The sequence below is a fragment of the Chaetodon auriga genome, chromosome 20, assembly GCF_051107435.1.
Source record: "Chaetodon auriga isolate fChaAug3 chromosome 20, fChaAug3.hap1, whole genome shotgun sequence".
NCBI lineage: Eukaryota > Metazoa > Chordata > Actinopteri > Chaetodontiformes > Chaetodontidae > Chaetodon > Chaetodon auriga.
In genome coordinates this window covers 21,557,542-21,579,564 of record NC_135093.1, presented here as the reverse complement: position 1 = coordinate 21,579,564, position 22,023 = coordinate 21,557,542, and the positions used below count along the sequence as shown (strand labels likewise).

The following is a 22,023-nucleotide window of genomic DNA, read 5'->3' as shown; positions in this document are numbered from 1 at the left end:
CATGGCGACCAGCTCCTCCATGATTTTGATGGTCCCATATTATGAAAAACTAACTTTTTCCGGGATTTGGGGTGTTATTTTGGGTCTTTTGGGTCTCTGCCACACTAAGTGAAAATTGAGACCGTCCGTGCTTTTTTGAGTGAGATACAAATTTCTGAAAGCACCCTGCTTGCAGCTTCCAAATGAGCCAATCAAATTTGGCACAGACTCTGATGTAGGAAGCTGGGACATTTGCATATTTCGACCCTATGCACCAGAGGGTTTAGACCGCTTCATTTTGGGAATCAACCTAAGTGGTGAAGCTTGATAAAGGCAGCAGCTGAGCGCTTGCCTAACGTAACGTAACGCAACGCAACGCAACTAGAGCGCGCACGCAAACTGGGACTGGGACAATCCTGCCAGGATGTTGATGAACTCACAAACGCTATTACGTCATATATTAAATTTTGTGAAGACATTGTGTCTGAAACTAAAATCGTCAAAGTTTTCCCAAATAATAAACCCTGGGTTTAGTGCGCGTGCCTCACAGCAAGGAGGTCACTGGTTCGATCCCCGGGTCGGGCAGGGCCTTTCTGTGTGAAGTTTGCATGTTCTTCCCGTGCATGCGTGGGTTCTCTCCGGGCACTCCGGCTTCCTCCACAGACACAGACCAAAAACATTAGGTGAATTGGTGACTCTAAATTGTCCATAGGTGCGAGTGTGAATGGTGTATGTCTTGCCCTGCGATCGGCTGGCGACCGGTTCAGGGTGTACCCCGCCTCTCGCCCATTGCCAGCTGGGATAGGCTCCAGCCCCCCGCAACCCCGAAAGGGATACGCGGGTATAGAAGATGAATGAATGAATGAATGAATGAATGAATGTTTCCAAGCAGCTGAAAGGCTGCCTTAATGAAAGGAAGATCGCTCTCTGCACTGGTAATATGGAGTTACTGTGTGAAAAAAGGAGGCAATTAAAGGGAGAAATCTGTAAGGCAAATTGATTTTTAAAAATAAGATGGAGGGAAAGTTTTTAACTGGCAGTATAAGACAGGCGTGGGATGGACTAAATACATTAATGGAAAGGTCAAGTAAAAAGGGTGATTCTCTTGTATGTAAGAGCCAAATTTTTATTAATGAACTGAACAAATTTTACTGTAGATTTCAGAATCAGAAAAAGCTTTATTGCCAAGTACGATTTTACACATACAGGAATTTGTTTGGGTGAAGTTGGTGTATGACACATCTACTAAAATAAGAGTATGAAATATAAAATTATTAATATATACACAAGTCTGTTTTTGTTTTGTTTTTCCCAGAAACAGTCTGTTTTTTCAGAAAGAAGTCCAAGCTGAGCGTCAATGTGTCAAGATGAGGCAGAGGTGGAGTGTGAAGAGTGTGTGTGTGTGTGTGTGTGTGTGTGTGTGTGAGGGGGGGGGAGTGACTCAAAGAGTTTGTGTCCGGGGTGAGTGGGATCAACCACAATCTTTTCTGCACGCCTCAGGGTCTTGGAGGCGTACAGGTCCTGAAGAGATGGGAGATTGCAGCCAATCACCTTCTCTGCAGACTGAATGACACGCTGCAGTCTGCTCTTGTTCTTGGCGGTGGCAGCAGCGTACCAGATGGTGATGGAGGAGGTGAGGATGGACTCAATGGTGGCTGTGTAGAAGTGCACTATTTGATACTGCGGATGCCAGAACTAAATGTGATGAGATGCTGCTCTCTGTCCCGCATGAAACCATCCAAAAAACCATCCAAAAAAACCCATCCAAACCATCCAAGAGTGGATTTGTCTAGTAGTATCCAGTGCTGCATGAACCACGTGACTACGAGATCAGAGTGTCACAACTGTCCTGTTCTAAAGTGCTTTAGGACAAGTCACTTAATGTAAGTAGAGGAGCTGAAAATGTCTTCGACCCTCGTCTTCACGGGACACGCATGCCAGACACACCGCCCTCTAGTGATTCCACCAGTGTAGTGCCGCTTAACAACAACAATACAAGCGCAGTGGAAAGGAAATTAGATTGATTTAACATGGACAATTAAAACGGGTGACAAAACGGAACTGCTAGACTCAGTGTATGATAATTTTCAACATTTTTAAGTACTGAATGTTTCCAACCACTACCGCCAGGAAACGCCGTTGGTTTGCGACTAAGAAAATGTGTCTAAGATGAAATGTTTGAGTGCAGGGACTGAGCCTTCAGGAAGGATACTGTCCAGCCTACAAACAAGAGGAGATTGAGGTCGTAGTAAACGGAAGCGCTTCTCTCTCTGAGGGTGTGCAGTTGTTGTGGCGCAGTCTGTTTTGATATCGCGAGGGGCAACAAAATGGAGGGTGACAAGCTGGTGCAAGTTGTGTGGTGTGCATGGACCTCAGCTTAGCTGACACTGCGTGCCGTGTTCACCGCGGTTTTTAAGGGGAACGACTCGTTTTCAGGATGCATTCGATTGACGGAGAGAAAGAGAAACGGAGAGAGAGAGAGAGAGAGCTGTGAAGGAAATGGTCTGTGATGAGAGCCATGGAAGGACGGCGTCAATCTGCTGAGGAAAAAAAAGAAAGAGAGAAAGACAAACAGGATTCGTCCAAAACTGTAATGTACTCATTATGGGCGCAATAAAAAGAGTGTGCTTTGTGTGAAACGCCGCACCGACAGCCACTTGCAACGTAAAATATTACAAGGGGGAAAAGATTGCACAGAATGACCGACGCGGGGGATACAGCAAGTATTCCCGGCTCCTCCGGACTCAGTAGCGCGGCCGGGGCGAGTTTCAGCGCGGGCAGGGGACTCCCTGGACGGGTCAGGAGCCTGTCCTCCCCCACTCCACCTGGAAGATTGACGTCCCTTCGGACAAGGGACCTGACACTGGGGGGAGCCCTCAAAAAACCAAAGGTAAAGAATGACGCACCAGAGGGCTGGAAATATGAATATGACATTCCTGTAGTAAAGCACTGAGAGACTGGACACCATAAACTTATTATATAGATGTTAAAATTGTCAGCTGCCTACAAGTAGACTATCCATTTAAATGTACATGTCTCAGCCTACAGTATTAAATTAATTTCAAGATCAAGGCTTCTCATAGACAGTTCAGAACTGGATCACTAAGTTATACACTGCAAACCGATCCTGAAAGCACCCTCGCTGAACAGGGATCCTTATCTGAACAGTACAAGAAGATGCTCAGTGAATCTATTGTCAGTATATTAATGAACCTGCTACATGTCGCCCTTTTGTCTCACTTCACAAGGTAGATGTCGCCATATACTTACAGTTTAGGTCCATGTTATTAATAACGCAAAACAATGTATAGAAACACATATGTGAAGTGGAATAGTAATAGTAATAAACACAATTCATGCATAAGTGCAATACAAAGTGCTTACACAATAGTAATAAAACAAATAAACAAAAATTGCCATCATCGTTAACATGCAAAATAGATCATAGTCCGATAATATTGAACCTGGCACCTAGAAAGCATGTGTAGCATATTAAAAATATTAGGCATTTTCGGCATCTTTGTCTTGAATCCCAACAAGAAATACTTGGCATTAACTGTTTTTGTTTTCCAAAGAAAACCTTTGAGCCGAATGTCCACGCAGTGAGGAAAAGCAAAGATGAGTGAGTGACCGTCAATACAATAAATGTAATGTCCTGTTTAATAGTGAAAGCCAAGCATTACATATTCTGTGCTGTCAGTGTGTAGTGTTTAATGATTCTAAACATCGGGTCTGATTCTTCCCCAGGTTAAAGGAAGCGGTCCATGTGGCTCCAAAAAAGGAGAGGAGAGAGAGGGAGGAGAGGAGGAGAGAGAGCAGAGGGGGGAGGAGGAGAGAGAGGCCTCAGACCATCCAGTCTCACTCCATCTTTGAACAGGGCCCTGCTGATACTGTGCGCAAAACAGGTGCACAACCTCTTTTTTCTTTCATTCCATTCTTTTTGAGTTGAATTTCAGCATGCACATCAGATGATCAGAATAGATGCAGTACACGTCTTATAAACCAAGCTTTACTGCACAGTCAACCTGTCTCTCTGTTCAGGCTGGCGTGGTGCTACAGACCTGCATGACTCCACCACCACTCCTGTGTGTAAACCGGTGAAGAAAGAGAAGAAAGATTCTGAGGAGGATGAAGATGAGATACTCTGTAAACTAAAGAGAGATGATGTGAGTACTTCTTGCTCACAACTGAAAGAGGGAAAACACATGGACTAAATGCACAAGAAAGAGAAGTCTAATGAGCGACGGGTGAAAGTAATCAGCAGTCACAGAGACAAGGAGTAGATGTAGGCAGGAAGTACAGCAGAGCATGATTTATGAAAAGAGTGCCCTTTCAACACAACAATAAAACAGGAAAACAGAATTCAAGCGAACCCAAGGACCATGGCACCTGTATGTTGTCAGGCACAACAGCTGGTTCCACATTAAACAGCATAGCAAATACGTTCAGTCCTTTTTGTTTCCCTTTCATGAAACCTCTCACCAAATGACTGAAGGAGTTTTCACACTCAGCAGCATATTCAGATGTCAGAGCAGCGTCTGTTCTTGCAGAGTAGGAAAATACACAGTGTTACCTCTTCCCATTGCACTTGTCACAGCTTTACTTTTGCTTCAAATGATTTCACATTGGAAAGCAGAGAGCTGAGAAGCTGCTGGAGCTTGAGATTCAGCCCTGAGAGGCTCTTGGTAACATCTACCATGAAGGCTGAATTACACAGACACTTTTTTATCACTGAGTTCCACAACAGGTTTTCCTTCATCTCTATGAATTCTTCAAGACAAGGTGACACTGTCGAACAATTTCACTTTCTCCAGTGCTAGTAGCTCTGCAGCATCAACGTAAATGTCATAAATTCATGGCTGGAATGACTCTTGGGATTTGCCTTCTTCATCAATGCAAGTGCGTCCCCACAAACTAACTAAGGCACACTGGCTTGCCTTTTACTTCAAGAAACAATAATATATACAATATATAATTATATTATCTAAATATAATTAGAATGTGGATGTTAAATGTTAATTTGCAATTTCATGTTGTATTCCACTTCCCCTCATGGTGAATATAAAGTACTGTCTGTGCCATCTGATATGATGTACTGTGATGTGTATGGACAGGTTATTGATTGATTTGTCATGAAGTGGGTGTGGTTGTGCTTTTGGGTACCAGACAGACCCAGTGGGGCATGGACTACATCCTGCTTCACCCTTGTCCTGCTAACAATAGCTTTAGAGGGCAAAGCCCATGTGAAAAAGAATGGTAATTATGTACCATAACTCCACATTCTATGAGTGTGGGTGCAGCCCTCTAAGCTCTGGGCCCCACCTGTTCCTTTAACTTGCTGTATCTTCCGCAGTTAATATATTTTTGCAAATTTCCCTCTTTGTGGTACAGTCCCTCTGCTGCAGCTCAGCAACGATGCTGCTCAAGGATGCACTGTAGTGGACACACAAAAATTGAATATGGCACTAAAAAATATGTTTGGTAGATACCCACTTGATTGCATGAACCCAGACTGCTGAACCTTCATACTAGCCTCATATAAACTTTTGAATACATTTCTGAATGAAACGAGGACTGTGGATTTTGTCCCACATCCTGTACAGTGGAAGCACATTAGAAAGTGATGTTTTCATAGCCAGTATGTGCAAAGGGAACAATGACACTAATCCAAACTTGTTTCAATGTATGGGCACCAGAATATTGTTTTGAGACAGACTTGGAAAAGTGTTAACCTTTAAAGCTGCGTCCATTTTTTGGGCACTTGGGGGCAGTGCAACTAGCTGAAAACGCAACATTTGACATCACCTCATGAAGTCGTTGTGGCTGTTGTGTTTGCTCTCTCTTGCCCATTTACACATGCAGTTGACACAAAGCAACATGGTCATTTATTTATAGTTTTGTCCTTCATTTAGCTGGGTCCAGATGATGCCTTTCACATTACACATGATCATTTGATCCATTGTTGCAAGCAGAAAGCTCTGTGAGCTTTGCACATTAATCTGCACAGCATGAGTTTGTAATGATTGAACCACTAATGAGTTTTAATTAATATTATCATCCATAACAACAACAACAATAATAATAATAATAATAATAATAATAATAATAATAATAATAATAATAATAATCACCTTCACCTTTGTTTATGTCCAATATTATATGTTGTACCCACAGTTCATAGATGATCCCGGTCTGAGGAATGATGCCAAGCTAAAACCCATCCAGCTGCCTCTGAGTCAGTCCAGCAGCTTCATCAAGAACCAAACACTGGCGACGACCACAACATGTGAGCAAACAGCCTCTGACTACCACCTGTACTGCTGCCGTCTCGCCACTGTCAGTGCCACATTACATGCCAGTTAATGGGGAGCTCATTTCAGTCAGGATGCTCAAGATTTTAACCATTCCTTGCAGTGATATGCTTTTTTGTTTGGTGGTGTGGCTCTGCTCATGTGATGCTTCGAAACAAATCTTAACAAGCTTGACACAGACAGAGCCTGAGATACACAATTCATACACTCAAGCACATATTACAGAAACATACAAAATTCACACATAGCTAAATTCTTATACAGGAGGAGGCTGGGAAAGAGTTACATTTCTGAACGTAATCAGCAGTCAGCGTTGTCGTATGCAGACTGAATGAGCACCAAATGTTTATATGGACCACCTACTGAGAGAGACAGGTCAGGGACATACAGTGACATGGAAAATTTGGGCATCCCGGTCAAAAATTCTTTTTTGACCATTTCCTCGGTTTGTAATGTAATTACGAAATGGCAGTTAACAGGAACAGTGGATGCAAGTTGAGATCTGGAAGACCAAGAAAACTAACACCCCCACTTGAATGCAGAAGACACCTTCACAAATATGATCTTCATGGAAGAGTTATCGGAAGATGAGCAAATGTATGTTTGGAGAAAACAGAGTGTAGTATTTCAGGAAAGGAACATGTCTCCAACTGTTAAAGGACAGGGGAGGATCGATAATGCTTGGACTGGTAGTGGAAAGACTGGATTCCATTAAATACCAGCAAATTCTGATGAATTTGAAATGATGAATTTCAGATGAAAAGTGGATTAATTGTACAAGAGCTTAAGGTTTTGCCATGGCACTCACAGTCCCTGTACCAAAACATCATTGAAAATGTAAGGAAAAGACCTCCAAAGAGCAGCGCATGCAAGATGGCCAAAAAATCTCACAGAACTGGAAGTGTTTTGCAAGAAAGAACAATTTAACATTGTCCAAACAGGAAATGAAAGACTCATAGCTGGCTTCAAAAGGGCTTTTCAGGCTTACCAGAGGGGCTTTTACTAAGTACTGAACATGCAGGGTGCCTGAACTTTTGCTTCAGCCTCTTATCCTTCTTTGTTATTTTGAAACTGTAAAAGATGGAAATCTAAATGTTAAAGAGCTGTGTTATCTTGAACTTTATGCTGTTTGGAAATCTGGTCATCTTTTACTCACTTCGCTATTCACAGGAACAGACATTTTGACCAAGGGTTGCATGCCACTGTAAGTGATTGGAGAGTGGAATGATTTTCGGGCCTGTCTGAACTACCATGTGGCTACATGTCTGTGCGTGATCAATAGGTATTATGTTGCAGTCCATTCTTGTGGCAAAGTGTTTGTGTTTGTCATGTTGGCAGGTCCAGAGAACTATCCTCTGTTCAGACCGCCATCCTGCGGAGCTCAGAGTAGAGTAGGCCCCAGCAGGACAGAGATGCCCAAACCAGAGCAGCCGTCCCTGGTAGAAATACTGCAGGATCTCAGCCTGTCTGGCAGAGAGGAGCTCTTTTTCATGCAGTTACCAGACTGTATGCCTACCAGAACGTCTGGACAGGAGGTCAACTCCACACATGGATCTACAGCAGACAGATCTGCCAAGAAGGAAGGCAAGCCTGAAGACAAGAGGCCTGCACATCTACAAGCACAAGTGAGTTAACAGAATAAACACTAAAACTGTGATGTTGCCATGGCAACACATCTGGATCCACTGTAATTTGTGAATTCCAGAACTGTACATCAGTCTTGAGTATTTTTAATGTATAAATTTCACTTACTAGTAAACACATAAACTGTCTCCATGCAGATAAGATGAGGTTTTTGATGCCATCTTAATATAATGAAGGATGTCATTTTGCTAGTGGTACCTGACACAAAGCTGCACTGTGATGCTGGATTCCCAGCTGTACTCCCTTTACTGCACATCTCCACCCACTAACAGCCATTCACCAAAATCACCCAAATAGTGCAGAAAAGGTAAAACCTCAATGCAATGAAAGGTTTGTGCAATGTGCCAGACTAGATCCCAAAAAGTTTGAGTAGGGTTTTTCATAGAAAAGTTTAACATCAGGCTCTTTCAGACTTTTCTTAATTTTCCATCAGGAAAATGAAATTATTTGTATTTACTTTGGCATTTTGAATTGGTCTTTCTAATCCAAAAATTCTAGCAGCAGTCAGTTATTAACGGTTTGTGCATGCCTGCCACTGCTCAGGAGGCCGCAGCGAAGGAGGGCTGTCCTGTGCTGTCACAATTTCCAGAAGGATTTTTGGGTAAACTGCAGATCAGGAAGTCAGGAAAGGTCGAGCTGAAGCTGGGTGACGTCGTCATGGACGTCTCTGAGGGAGCTGCATTCTCCTTCCTGCAGGTACTGTAAGTGTGTGTTTGTGCACCGTATTATACTTACATTATGACAGGAAGAGTAAATTAATTCATATGAGCAGATCTGTCAAGCACAAGGTGCTTTTTTAAGTGTATTTCTCTTAATATCTGTGACTCATACATGTCACTTTGCTTGTGCAAAAGAGCACAAGACTCCCAGTTCTTAAGAAAAAAGCATTGCTGTTGTCAATTTGTACACATTTTTTTTTTCAAAATTTACAATGATGGCAAGATTTGAAATTTGGTGAGCTCATTCATGAATTTCATTTTAGTCTTTAAAGAAAAATGCCAATCACAACAAGAGCCCAGCATGACAGACCTGTTTTGTACAAACTGTACAGATATACAGTTTAGAATAAATAGAGAAACACAGCACATCCGCATGCTGTATTTGTCCACAGGAGGGACTTTAGTAAACTAAAAAATGTCATGTAAAAACTAGAATGTGCATTTCCTGAAGAAAGTTAACAGTTGTTAGCAGCTGCTGCTCCCAGCTGTGGCTGGTGACAGCTGACAGCTGCTGCTGCAACAGCAATTTTGCAAATCTTTTCTGTTCAGCATCACTGTCAGTACACCTTTGCTGAATTTGGTTACCATGGAATAATACATTAAAGAGATACAGCCGTTATTAAGTAGTGTTGTGGTGTTTCACTAATGGCCACGGGGTGGGGCTGTTGGTGCCATGCTTCAGTGTGTCATGGGCATGCTCTTTGAGAACTTGTTTACTAAGTTCCCTTTATTAAAGTCAACAGAATTGCAGACTTTCTGCTTTAATTTGAGGGTATTTACTTCCAAATCAGGTGAACATTGTAGGAATTACAACCATTTCTATATGTGCCTCCCCCTTTTTAAGGGACCAGAAGTAATTGGACATTTGGCTGCTCAGCTGTTCCATGGCCAGGTGTGTGTTATTCCCTCATTATTTCATTCACAAGGAGCAGATAAAAGGTCTAGAGTTCATTTCAAGTGTAGTATTTGCATTTGGAATCTGTTGCTGTAGGCTCTCAATATGAGGTCCAAAGAGCTGTCACTATCAGTGAAGCAAGCCATCATAAGGCTGAAAAATCAAAACAAACCCATCAGAGAGATAGCAAAAACATTAGGTGTGGCCAAATCAACTGTTTGGTACATTTTTAAAAGGAAAGAACGCATTGGTGAGCTCAGCAACACCAAAAGACCTGGAAGACCACAGAAAACAACTATGGTGGGTGACAGAACAATTATTTCCCTGGTGAAGAAAAACCCCTTCACAACAGTTGGCCAGATCAACAACACTGTCCAGGGGCTAGGTGTACCTATGTCAAAATCAACAATCAAGAGAAGACTTCACCAGAGTGAATACAGAGGGTTCACCACAAGATGTAAACCATTGGTGAGCCTCAAAAACAGGAAGACCAGATTAGGGTTTGCCAAAAAAAAACATCTAAAAAAAAAACATGTAAAGTTCTGGAACAACATCCTATGGACATATGAGACAAAGATCAACTTGTACCAGAATGATGGGAAAAGAAGAATATGGAGAAGGAAAGGAACTGCCCATGATCGAAAGCATACCACCTCATCAGTGAAGCATGGTGGTGGCAGTCTTATGGGGTGGGCATGTATTGCTGCCAATGGAACCGCTTCCCTTGATGATGTGACGGCTGACAAAAGCAGCAGGATGAATTCTGTTTTGGGCAATGTTATCTGCTCATATTCAGCCAAATGCTTCAGAACTCATTGGACGGTGCTTCACAGTACAGATGGACAGTGATCCAAAGCATACTGCAAAAGCAACCAACGAGTTTTTTAAGGCAAAGAAGTGGAATGTTATGCAATGGCTTAGTCAGTCACCTGACCTGAATCCAACTGAACATACATTTCACTTGCTGAAGACAAACCTGAAGGGAAAATGCCCCAAGAACAAGCAGGAACTGAAGACAGCTGCACTAGAGGCCTGGCAGAGCATCATCAGGGACGAAACCCAGTGTCTGGTGATGTCTATGGCTTCCAGACTTCAGGCTGTCATTGACTGCAAAGGATTTGCAACAAAGTATTAAAAGTGACAATTTGATTTATGATTGGTAGTTTGTCCAATTACTTTTGGTCCCTTAAAAAGGGGGAGGCACATATAGAAATGGTTGTAATTCCTACACCGTTCACCTGACTTGGATGTAAATACCCTCAAATGAAAGCTGAAAGTCTGCACTTAAAGCACACCTTGATTGTTTCATTTCAAGTCCATTACGGTGGTGTACAGAGCAAAAATTGTGTCAATGTCCAAATATTTATGGAGCTGACTGTATCTTCCTGTAGAGTTGACATTTCAATTAAATCATGTTATTTTAAAAATAAATTATACAAATGGATTTCTCTTTTCAGGAGGACAACATACTAAGTAACCCTTTTAACCCTTTGACTGCAGTTAGCAGTTGATTCTATTTAAATTCTGAACATAGTGCATCAAATACAATGTATCAGAGAACATTTCATTTGAATATGAATAAGATCTATATCTCAATGAATAATATAGACAGATCTATCCTATCATATTCTATAGATAACATAAATATATGACACTGCCATTTCTCACAGTAATGTTTAAAAAATATATAATATTATATATGCTATTTTCAAAAACATGTTAACCTTCCACCAAAATTCTGGAATTGAACTGTCTAACAGGAAAACCAGATCATCCCCTCTGTTGCAACAAACCTGAATCAATATGTGACTAGAAAAACAAAGCCACTCTGTCATATTTAAAGAAGCCATTTCTCCTTCTTCCTTCTGCAGCAACTGGTCTCTGTGCGTCTCTCTGAGGGTCGGACTGGAGACATGATGGTGTTAGGAAACGTCCACCACAAACTGGTCTTATCTCCTGACTTTCACGCATTACTGAGACAAGCAGTCTCACAGCAACAACAAGGACCCTGATCACCTCTCATGTACTGCACGGAAATCTAACAGAGCTGTGAGCTACAGGCTCTTTGACAAAAACAACACTTTGTTTGAATTTTGTAGGATTCCTCGTCTGATGGCAGGTGTCTTGTCACCACACAAGCAAATCACTGTTGGGGTATTCACCAAACTTCAGCTTTGGGGTTTTAAAGGCAGCTAAGCAGGTTACCCTCAGTAGCCTCTTTTTTCTTATTATTCTGTGAATTTTTGTTTTGAATGTTTTGAAAATCCTGTGATTTAGGAGACATGTTTTTTGGAAAGATGCTATCAGATTCAGTTGTTACCTGTTATCTGAGTACTTTTTACCATTCACACTGTCTCACTGAGACAACTGGTTCTACACACACCCGTGGAACAGCCAACATGATTGTGAGCTTGAGACTGACTGAACACCAGCAAAAGACATCATCAGCTACATGCTGAGTTAGTAGCCACCCAGAGAAAGATTAAGGTGGACATTCGCATCAGATTCCAGAGAACATATTTGAACAGAAGTTACCATCTCCCTCCAATTAGAATCATGTCCACTTTGGTCCAACAAAGTCACAGAGAGACTGTATTTTTAGCTTATAGGTGATTTGAATTTGATAACTTTCTTTGGTCTGAGTATAACAGACTGACCATGAGATAGTCAGGGGTGCATATATCTATTTTTAATCAGGTACTCAGCTGAGTACTATGTTTGGCTCTCATGGTGTGGTCTTAATGAATGCCGTCTTCCTCGCTGTCCTCACTTCAGCCTCATTCAGGTAGACGATGATGACACACCTCCCAGTCCCTGGCTGAGCCTCAGATTAGCTATCTCCATCCACAGGTCAACAGCTGATTTTGGGACAAATGTCTCTGTGGTCATTTTTGAATGTACATCAGGTCTGAGAGACGAGTCACACATGGTCTGATCTGAACTTTTTTAGAGTGTTGAAATGTGAGAATCATGTCAAACAAGTTGCACTGCTCAAAAGCAAAGTAAGAGACAGTTTAAGCACTTTGTGATGTTGGAGAAACTATCTGGGTTGCTTGTACATTCACTTTTTACCATTTGGACGAAGTCACACATCAAGAATGCTTCAAGCATTCTCCTGCTTGCTTTAAGTGCATCCATTTTCTCTGAGTGGAGTATCTGTCAAGTTGAATGACCTCATATTTCTGAATAATTATGCTTGTCCTTGCCTTGTGGAAACAGTGGAGGTCTTGCATTTCCTGAGGCCAAATTGAAGGATCAAAAACTGAAAAATTATCATGATTTGAGGGAGTCATATCTGGTTTTAAATTCTTCAAATAAACTCCTTCTGAAAGCTTATTGGATGTGATCTTAAAAATGTTACCAAGGTCAGGAAACACTGAAAACACTGAAAATATGCTGCAGGTGATTGTTACTCGCAGCCAGTTGCATTTGAATGGCTGGAAATCATCTTGATATTTTCAACAGTGTTTCCTGCCTTCGTTCTCTTCACACAACTTTCTCGGCATGGCAACATTTTCCATTCTCCATTTTTGTAAATAAAACTGCAGTGGCTTGACAATACTGTGATGTAATGTCTCACAGTGAGGAACCTTACTATCAGCTTATTTCATGCTGTTCTTGAGTTTTGGTAAAATACCGTTGTTCATGCTGACATTGACAGCAGCCCCGTCTGTGCACACAGTGACTAACTTCATCCGGTCACTCAAGCCTTGGTCATGAAGGAGCTTCATGAGTCTGTTATGGCCCGTGTAGTTCAGTCAGCACCTGCTTCAATTAATCCAAGGAAGTCTGATGTGAACTCTGTTGTTGGACACAAGGTGCGTTGGGAGATGACTGACTGTTACATGTATCTGATTTTTGTTGCACGTGCACCCCTGCAAATAACTGCTCCTTTGTTAATTCCACTAGACTTAGTCACCATGTTTTGTGTTCATTCAACTAAAAGGTGCAAAACAAATGTACGTTCCTGGAATGGTCAACCAGTTATTGCACTGGTGTCCAGTTAGGAGCTTGTAACCTTTGTAGCATTTAGAGAAAGTAGATACAGTCGTATTTTAAACATGATTAGATGTTTGTCTTTCAACTTGACTGGGTTTTTTTTTTTTTTTGCTGCCTCATCATCATTTACTTTTTCATCATTAGGTTTCCAAATGTCCATCTATTGCCCAGAATCTTTTCATTAGTTTCTGGAAGCCCTTCCAGAAAATTTCAGTCAGGCTTTCAAAACAATGACATTACAGAAACCTCCAAGTCTCAAGTGACCTCTTAATGGAATCAAATGTACGAGACTGCGCCATTTTCATTTTGATACAGTACATGACATCATCCTGATCAACAGACTTCAGCTGTAGGTTAGCTTTTAAAGATGACTTTTAAGGCTCCAGATCATGTTTCATGCTGTGTGGAGCCTCAGGTCCTCAGACAATGACCTGCTGGCTCTTCCAGTGTCTTTGCTGAGGGCCCCACAGCTCTGGAATGGTCTGGAGCCTGGGTCACCTTGTCCTTTGAAATCACCTCTTAAAGCTGATCTTTACTGACAAGTACACAAATCCTTTTTGATATGTCATTATGTTTTAAATGCTATATATTGTAGATTTTTCTTATGTCTGTTTTTCTAATGCCTTTATTTTATTTCAGAATTTGTGTAAAGTACTTTTTAAAATTGGTTTTGAGAGATGTTATACAAATAAACTTTCTCATTATTATACGGTCAGTGTTTACATTTTACAGCAGTTGTAAACTTCCACCCAGAAGTTAGTGACACATACTCTCAAAGTAAACAAACAGTGACACTAAGTGCCAGTATTTAGCATTTCTAAGCAGTATACAGACACTAAATAAATGGTTTATAATGTATCTATCAACAGTTAGAACTGACCCTGTGAAAACATACTTTATTACTGTGTTTTATTATATTGTCATTATCTGTACAGCAGCCTCCACCTACGGGTGTCCACAGGAGTTAATTGAGAAAAATATTAATTAACACTTAAATTTGCTTACAACTGTTCTAGTCCGTTTAAAACCATTTATCAAATGTTCATATATTGCTTAGAAATGCTAAGTAGGGTGACTTGTAGCATTGCCACATCTGTAGTGTCTGAAAAATAGGACTTTGAGGACTTAAGCACAGTGTTCATACTGTGTATTCTTAACATTGTGGCTTGTGTCATGTTTTTAGGCAACGTAAGGACATTTTTATGGAGGTAAATGTAAAAGTTTAATCAGTAAATAAACAATACAAAGAAAACACGCATTACTTAATATGGTCATACTAAATGCATTCTACACACAGAAGAAACTGTCAGTACTGAAACTATGTTCTTCAGAACAGGTATGTAACTACAAACATCAACCCAAAGGAATCTGGATTTTAGGATTATTAAATGACAATGGCTGGATTTTCTTAAATATAATGGAGGGTTGGCTTTGTGACACATGACTGAGTGACTTGTGACCAGCTTACAGTGACAGTCTGGACAAACTAGTATTTTTCAGCTTGTATCTGAGGGGGGAAATTTCCCTTTATGCCATCGAAACAATCATTTGGATGAATGCAGTGTGTGTGTGTGTGTGTGTGTGTGTGTGTGTGTGTGTGTGTGTGTGTGTGTGTTTGGTGGTGGTGGTGGGGGGGGGGTTATCAACCATAGTAGTTTTTTTTTTTAATAGCTGTTAACAGAGCAAAAAGCATCTCATTTAAAGCTTGACTGAACAAAGCATAGTTTGGACGTTTTGGTGTCGGTCAATGACTTTACTTGAGCCATGAAAAACAGGTAGAGGGATTCACAGTTTGACATTGCAACTGCACAAGCTTATGCTACACTAATAACAGCGATGACGCAAAGAATTCAGTCAGGTTGCAATCATGGGGACCGTGGTACTGTCTGATCTTCAGAGGAAGTGCTCTCTGTACATTTGCAACCAGTGGAGCAGAAACTTCCTGAGCCAACTGGCATCGCTGAGCGCACACTTCCACAGGTGACACACATTTTCATCAAAAACCTACGAAAATTCCTCCTGTCTGCCAAAAACTTAAGTGACTTTTCTTTGTTTTTAAAGATTTTGGCAGGAACCAATGGTGTTGTAGTAGCATTCGGAGACAGACTAACATTGGTTTGGGTCTTTTCATAGTTTTGTTGACAAGACAATGAAAAGAATAACACCTAATTCTTTCCATGAATACTCTTTATGAAATACCAAAAATAGAAAAGTGTGGTTGTTTTTAGGACAGCAACAGTAACCTTTATATTCCACTCAAGTATCCTGCAGTTACATCCAGGGCTGTGAAACCTTCAAAATATTGCTGACAGAAAAATATGAACCGTATCTGTGGTTCCTGTAATCACTTTAATACCTCACTCAAATGTCGTTTTTGAAATCAGTCCATTTCATCAAGTAATTCACTTTCTACATCATTTGGGATTAAACCACCCACTCAAAGCCAGGATGTGTATCTGTACAGAGGGTGGCAACACGCTCACACTGTGCCCTGTAAAAATCCTGCTTTCAGGGTTTATGTGGTGTCATTTTCACTCAACAGAGGCATTAACAGGATGTCTTAAAAAGAATCATTCATGACAACTGTGAACTTCATGGGGCCTTCAATTTTAAAGGAAAAAAACAAAACAGATTTCAAACCTCTTCAGATGTTATGAACACAGCTTTTTCCTCTAGACTCAGTACATAAACACATCTCACACAGTTTTTGCAGAGCTACCTTTCGTTGTCCTCGTGGTTGTTTTTGACTTTCCTGTGGCAGTGGCTTTCTTCACAGCTTTAGCTGTAGCCTTAGCCTTAGCCTTCTTTGTCCCTGTCTTGGCCACTGGAGTTTTAGCAGCAGGTTTTTTCTTGGTAGTCAGGGTCTGCTCTCGGATCAGATCTTCTCGTCCAATCTCTACCATGTGCCCCTCCCATGCTTTCATCTCATTCTTGTAACGAATTTTGTCGTCCTCAGCCAGCTGTGTGTAGATCTGAGATGTGGCAAACAGAGGTTTGAATACTGAGCAACAACGAAGTTCTTGTTTCTCATGTGCTTGGAGCCAAGACCTTGTGACTGTTAGAATAAAGCATATGGAATCATTGTGTGGCCTACCTGCTTCTGATGGCTGAAAAGATTCTTCCAGTCCTCCAACAGTGACTTCATCTTTGCCTGAAGGAACATCACCAGAAACACTATATCAATGATTAGTGTTCAAAGCCAAGGAGCTTCTCTTTTGCTATACAAGCACATAATCATATGCATCCAAAAATGAGTCAAAAACAGCAATAGGTTCCAGTGCAGGAGATGGACCTTGAAGTAGCAGAACAATAAATCTTCCTTCCATGCAACAGGACATTCTTCTCTTGCAATGAGGACACACTTTTCTTTGCAGTTCAGCAGAGGAAAGAAAACTGGGCTTTTTTTTTTTTTTAACCATATTATTAGGTTTAACTTAATGGAAGCAGGCTGTTCATTAGGAGGTGTGTGTTCATGAGATCTGATCATAAGCATAAACTATGCTCATAAATGACTATATAAAGCCACCTGTTCTGCTCCCTCTGTTGACATCACAAAATGTCAGCTTTTAGTAAAAAAACTTCTCAGTGTGTCATGTCCTGCTGTCCCAAAACACAATAGTGTCAGTGGTGATGTCCGAGAAAAAAAGAAATCCTGGCTACAACTGTCAACATCTGTCATCAGAATCATACTGTGACAGATATAAAGAGGACAGCAGACCTGCGAACCTTAAAAATATTCTGAGTACCACTTGTGTTGTGCAGCTTTTTTTCACAGACTTTTGCAACTCCATTGCTTTGCACGCAGTAATTTTCCCCATTCACTAGCCGGAAATCAGTTAGAAAAAAATAAAACCTATATTTTTGATTACAATACCTTTAATAAAGAAAATACAGACATTTTGCACTCTGTACTTACATTCTTTAACTATTTCTTAGCATAAATATCCAAACCCATCAACAGAAAACCAAAAAATGCTATGTCCTTCTAAGCCATGTATATACTGTATCATGATTAAAAATTATTTTAATATGTATTTAATTAAAATGGCAATAATTTATTTTGTATATTGCAATAGGTGTTTTTGTTTTCAAGAATGTAATAATTAAATTGGTTTACAGCACATATGCACACATCACCGGGGCTAATTTCTATACTACCTGCAGCTCCCTGGTGGCTTATGTCCACATCATAATTGCACACTGCAGAACGCATGATGAGGAACTTTAGAGGGTCGGAAGCATGGCCGCTGTTCTTGATATTTACTCAAAAACTTCTGGGGGACGTGGACCCTCTTATTTTTTGGCAGGTCTGCTGCCCTGTCCCTCCCTGTCTTCGTCTTCCTCATCTGCCATGATAGTGGTTGCAAAACTTGCTGCAAAAGATTTGTTGGCTACATGTTTAAACTGTATAAATAATCACATTCCTCCTTATATACAGGCCTACTCTATCTGCAATGGATATATATAAAGGCTAAAATACACACACACACACACACACACACACACACACACACGCACTGCTGCCTCTTCTTTGTCTTTTTTCTTTGACGATGCATTGGGGTCATTAGGGGAACGCGATCGATAGATTTGCTAAGAAAAAAACCTTGCAAATCTTGTTTGTTTGTTTTTTTTCTTCTCTTTTTTCACTTTGACTTCAGCTCGAATGTTTCCACAGTGAAAGTAACGTTACGCGTAACAGTTCACATTTACCAAAAGCTGGCAGGTCCACTGACACACTTACCTTTTTAAGCGCCAACTGCAGGGAGTGGGGAACGGAGGACGGAGAGGGAGGCAGAGGGCAGGAGGAGGCAGGGAGGAGGGGGGCGGGGATGTTACGCTATAGGTTCAGCAGACTCGTTATTCTCCGCTTTTCTACAATGATTGGCTGAAACTGCTTCACCACGCTGCTGCATCATGTTGTCAGACATGAGTACCGCACGTGCACATTTGCCACACAACTCACATGTCCGCAGCTTTTTGCGTAGTTTAGAGGGGTGAGTGGTACCAGCATATTTAGATGTCAAATTGCATACTTGCTACGCAAAATGCGTAAAGGTTGGCAGGTCTGTGTCTGTCACAGAACTCATTTTAAAATTCTTTAATTGTTTGTATCACTGAGTAGTTTGAATCACTGAATTTGGCCCTGGTGGAATAAATGTCATCCATCTTAAAATCCAGTACATGGCAGTAACGTCCAGCATTAACAAAACAAAGCCAAGTGTCGAAATGCAATGACCCAGACCAGTCTATGTATCACCATCATTACCAGTGAGTATCTGATACCACCTTATGTCAAAAACGTTTAAATCATATATGCTGCTGTGGTTACTCACCTGTGTGGTGATTCCTCTGGCTTCCTCAAAATGCTCTGACATGAAAATGTTGAATGGAGAGCGAGGGCGTTTGGGCTTCCCAAGGCTGGTCAACTCCTGAATCACACACACACACACACAGGAATTTTTTGTTCAACAACGTGACACTTGATGTGATAGGATTTAGTACTCAGATTGCCAACTGTGGCTTCAATTCAAAAGCGTATGTTTCACCCACAGAGGTATCTCGAAACTCAAACCTCTGGCTGTGTGCACCTTGCAGTGTTCTGTCCTGACACACTCTTTGCTACAGTGTGGGAGTTGCAGTGAAAATACTGTAAGTAAAGCCAATCTTGTAGATAATTTGGATATCTAACCTAAGATGTGTTTCTAAGAGCACAGAAAAGAAAATCTTGAAGCTCTTGACCAAAGAGCACCGCAGCCTTATCCCTGTTTCCTATTTACTACTGTCCCTATTACCCTCTTTTTGCGGATGGCCTTCCTCTTGGCCATTCTCTGCCTCTTCTCTAGGGCTTGTTGCTTGACCTGTGCTGGGGTCAGCTGGGCCTGGTAATGCTGGAAGTCCACCTTAAACTGTTCCCTGGCCCGTTGGGAGGCTTCCTCGAACGGCTAAAGGGGAGAGAGAGACCAAGAAAAACTTTAGTCACAACAATAAACTGACCTAATACATATGCATGGCAACAGATGATAAAGTGTATCTTTTACACTTAATCAGTAACAAGAGATGATTTGCCACTTGCTCCCACTGCTTTACCCTATAATGTATGCATTAAAGGCACAATCCAAAACTTAAACAACAGTATATTCTGTTTGAGAAGTAAAGGACTGAAATACCCGTTTATGTTCAGGGCTCAAAGTTCTCCACTGCTGGGCGATTTTCCTGATGATATCCACTGATTTTATTTCTGAAAGCAACAATTATAAGATGATCATTAACAACAGAATTGTAGCAATTGAGTTCTTGGTTTAATGATGAAAAATGCTTGCAGTTAAGCATTATAAGTTGTTATTGCCATTTCAGTGCAGCAAGTTTATGGAATCAGTAACTTCAGTGGCCTTCTAAAGAAGTATTGAGGACTGCAGATTTACCAGGGTTTTGTCTGGTTATGATTGGCTGCTGTTGCAGAACATATCTCATATATCCATTCAGAGGTCTCTTTGGAGGGCCGCTGGCCTGAGAGGACAGACATTTCACTGGGAAGCTGTATGTTGCTGGGAGGACACTGGTGCACCTGCAGCATGAGTGCACATGCACCCGCGCATACATACATACATACATACATACATACATACACACACACACACACACACACACACACACACACACACACAGTTAAGCAGATAACATCCTAGTTTCCATTACTTCTAACAGACAGAACCATACAGATATCTGGCAATTCAGCGATGCCTTCACAGGACTAACAGAACATACTAGTCTCAACATCAGGAGAGCTGAAATGATCGAAAAGAAAATACCAAACATTTTCTGGTCCCAGCTTCTCAACCGAGACGATTTGTTGCTTTTGCTTGTTATACATTATTAATATTTAAACAATTTATTAATAAAATAATCAGTGAATCAAAACAATAATCACTTGATCAATTGATGATGAAAACAATTGTTTGTTGTAACCTTAAACATCTTTCTGTTCACTAAATAATTCAGCATCTACACCACACAGCAAAACAGCATTTCTTCAGTTCTTTTCATACATGTTTGACCAAAGATTCAATGTTGCTCATCAAATCCATGTGGAGCTTTATGTCTGCTGTGTTTACTGAACCATCTCTAAATTATGGCCTGAAATCATATTTTAGTATAAAATAGTCAGACAGGATCAAACTGCAAGAGGCTAAACCTGCTGCACATATTAAAGGAAATGATTCCATCTCTAACCCTAACCACATTTAAATGGCTTTATGAATACACAGAGACCCTATATTTCCTATCAGATATCAATGCCCTCAAAGCTCCTCACAGCCACTGAAAGCCCAGCCACAAGTAAATGGGACTTGTTCAAATTAACGCGTCAAAAAGTGGCTTTAACTGTTTGACTGGTTCTTTGGTCACGAATTGCTGGGGGTCATACAGTAATACACTCATCTTATTAACGTCTAACCAATCCTAATGCTGATTAATGTTACATTTCCCAAAACATTTCCATCAAAATGTCTACTTTGCAACGACAGAAATACGTGTTAACCTACAGTAAGATGAAAGCCAAGAGAGCATGCTACAGCTAACTTGCTAGCTTAGCTCTACCACTTCAGCTAACTAATAAAGTAACTTCAGGTTAGCTACCTTGCTAGAGCAGTTGTGCAGAAGACACCGAAGGACTTAGCCAACGTGCTAACTCCTGCTGTCATTAAGCTGAACGGAGCCATGTCGGTGTTAATTAGCGTTTAAGGCCGTTGAGCACAGTAATGACAGACAAACGTATTATCCCACAAACGCAGCGTGTTATTATATTCATGCATTAGATGTTTTTCATTGAAGCCGAGCCTCTTCTAGTCCTGCTTGTTGACATCTAGGCACTGCAAAACGCGCCTTCAATGTCTCGCGGTGGATTCTGGGAAAAGGTCAAGCGCCTTCTTCAGTACTCTTACTTCCGTTTCCGCTTATGTTCGTATGATTAAGGATTTTTTTTTTTTTTTCAACATTTGTTTTTCTCAATGCTTTATCGAAAAGGTACAGAAATAAACAAGTACGGCAACTTTCATTTAACAAACACTGTAACAGTATAATGAGATTGCCAAGGGAACAACAACTTAGCATTAGTGCAAATCATCTCAAAATATAGCACATGGATTTGGTGCTTCAATATAATAAATTCAGAATGGATTGAGATAGAATTAGGGAAAACAAGTCATTAGCAGAATAAAATTAAAAGAATACAGTAAAATAACAAGGCAATAAACATTGATGTCACAAGTGGAAATTCATATTAATTTCAGCAATCCAATTCAGTGGGGAAATTTTTTAAGATATCATACAATTTCTGTGCTTGTATACCTTTAAGAAGGTTTAAAGACCTCATGTGCATTTCAAATTCATACAGGAAAAACAAATAAATTTGGGGGATGATTTCAGTACTCTTGTGGATAAAGAATTTGGCTAGACATAGAATTACATTACAACAGAG

At 40.8% G+C, this 22,023-nt stretch overlaps 2 protein-coding genes across 2 annotated transcripts; one reads left to right on the top strand and one right to left on the bottom strand.

Annotated features, from left to right (window-relative positions):
* The first annotated feature begins 1,943 nt into the window (after positions 1 to 1,943).
* On the top strand, positions 1,944 to 14,256 carry LOC143338793 (DNA-directed RNA polymerase III subunit RPC4). Its single transcript, XM_076759476.1, has 8 exons — positions 1,944 to 2,869; positions 3,555 to 3,601; positions 3,727 to 3,884; positions 4,021 to 4,145; positions 6,154 to 6,265; positions 7,629 to 7,915; positions 8,478 to 8,630; positions 11,420 to 14,256. The coding sequence occupies exons 1-8, from the start codon at positions 2,678 to 2,680 to the stop codon at positions 11,558 to 11,560; spliced, it is 1,215 nt and encodes a 404-aa protein (XP_076615591.1). The 5' UTR covers positions 1,944 to 2,677; the 3' UTR covers positions 11,561 to 14,256.
* A 1,621-nt stretch (positions 14,257 to 15,877) lies between these two features.
* On the bottom strand, positions 15,878 to 21,463 carry tfam (transcription factor A, mitochondrial). Its single transcript, XM_076759477.1, has 7 exons — positions 21,183 to 21,463; positions 19,970 to 20,112; positions 19,715 to 19,785; positions 19,340 to 19,489; positions 18,881 to 18,976; positions 16,642 to 16,698; positions 15,878 to 16,519 (listed from the first exon to the last, which is right to left on the bottom strand). The coding sequence occupies exons 1-7, from the start codon at positions 21,263 to 21,265 to the stop codon at positions 16,244 to 16,246; spliced, it is 876 nt and encodes a 291-aa protein (XP_076615592.1). The 5' UTR covers positions 21,266 to 21,463; the 3' UTR covers positions 15,878 to 16,243.
* Positions 21,464 to 22,023: the final 560 nt, after the last annotated feature.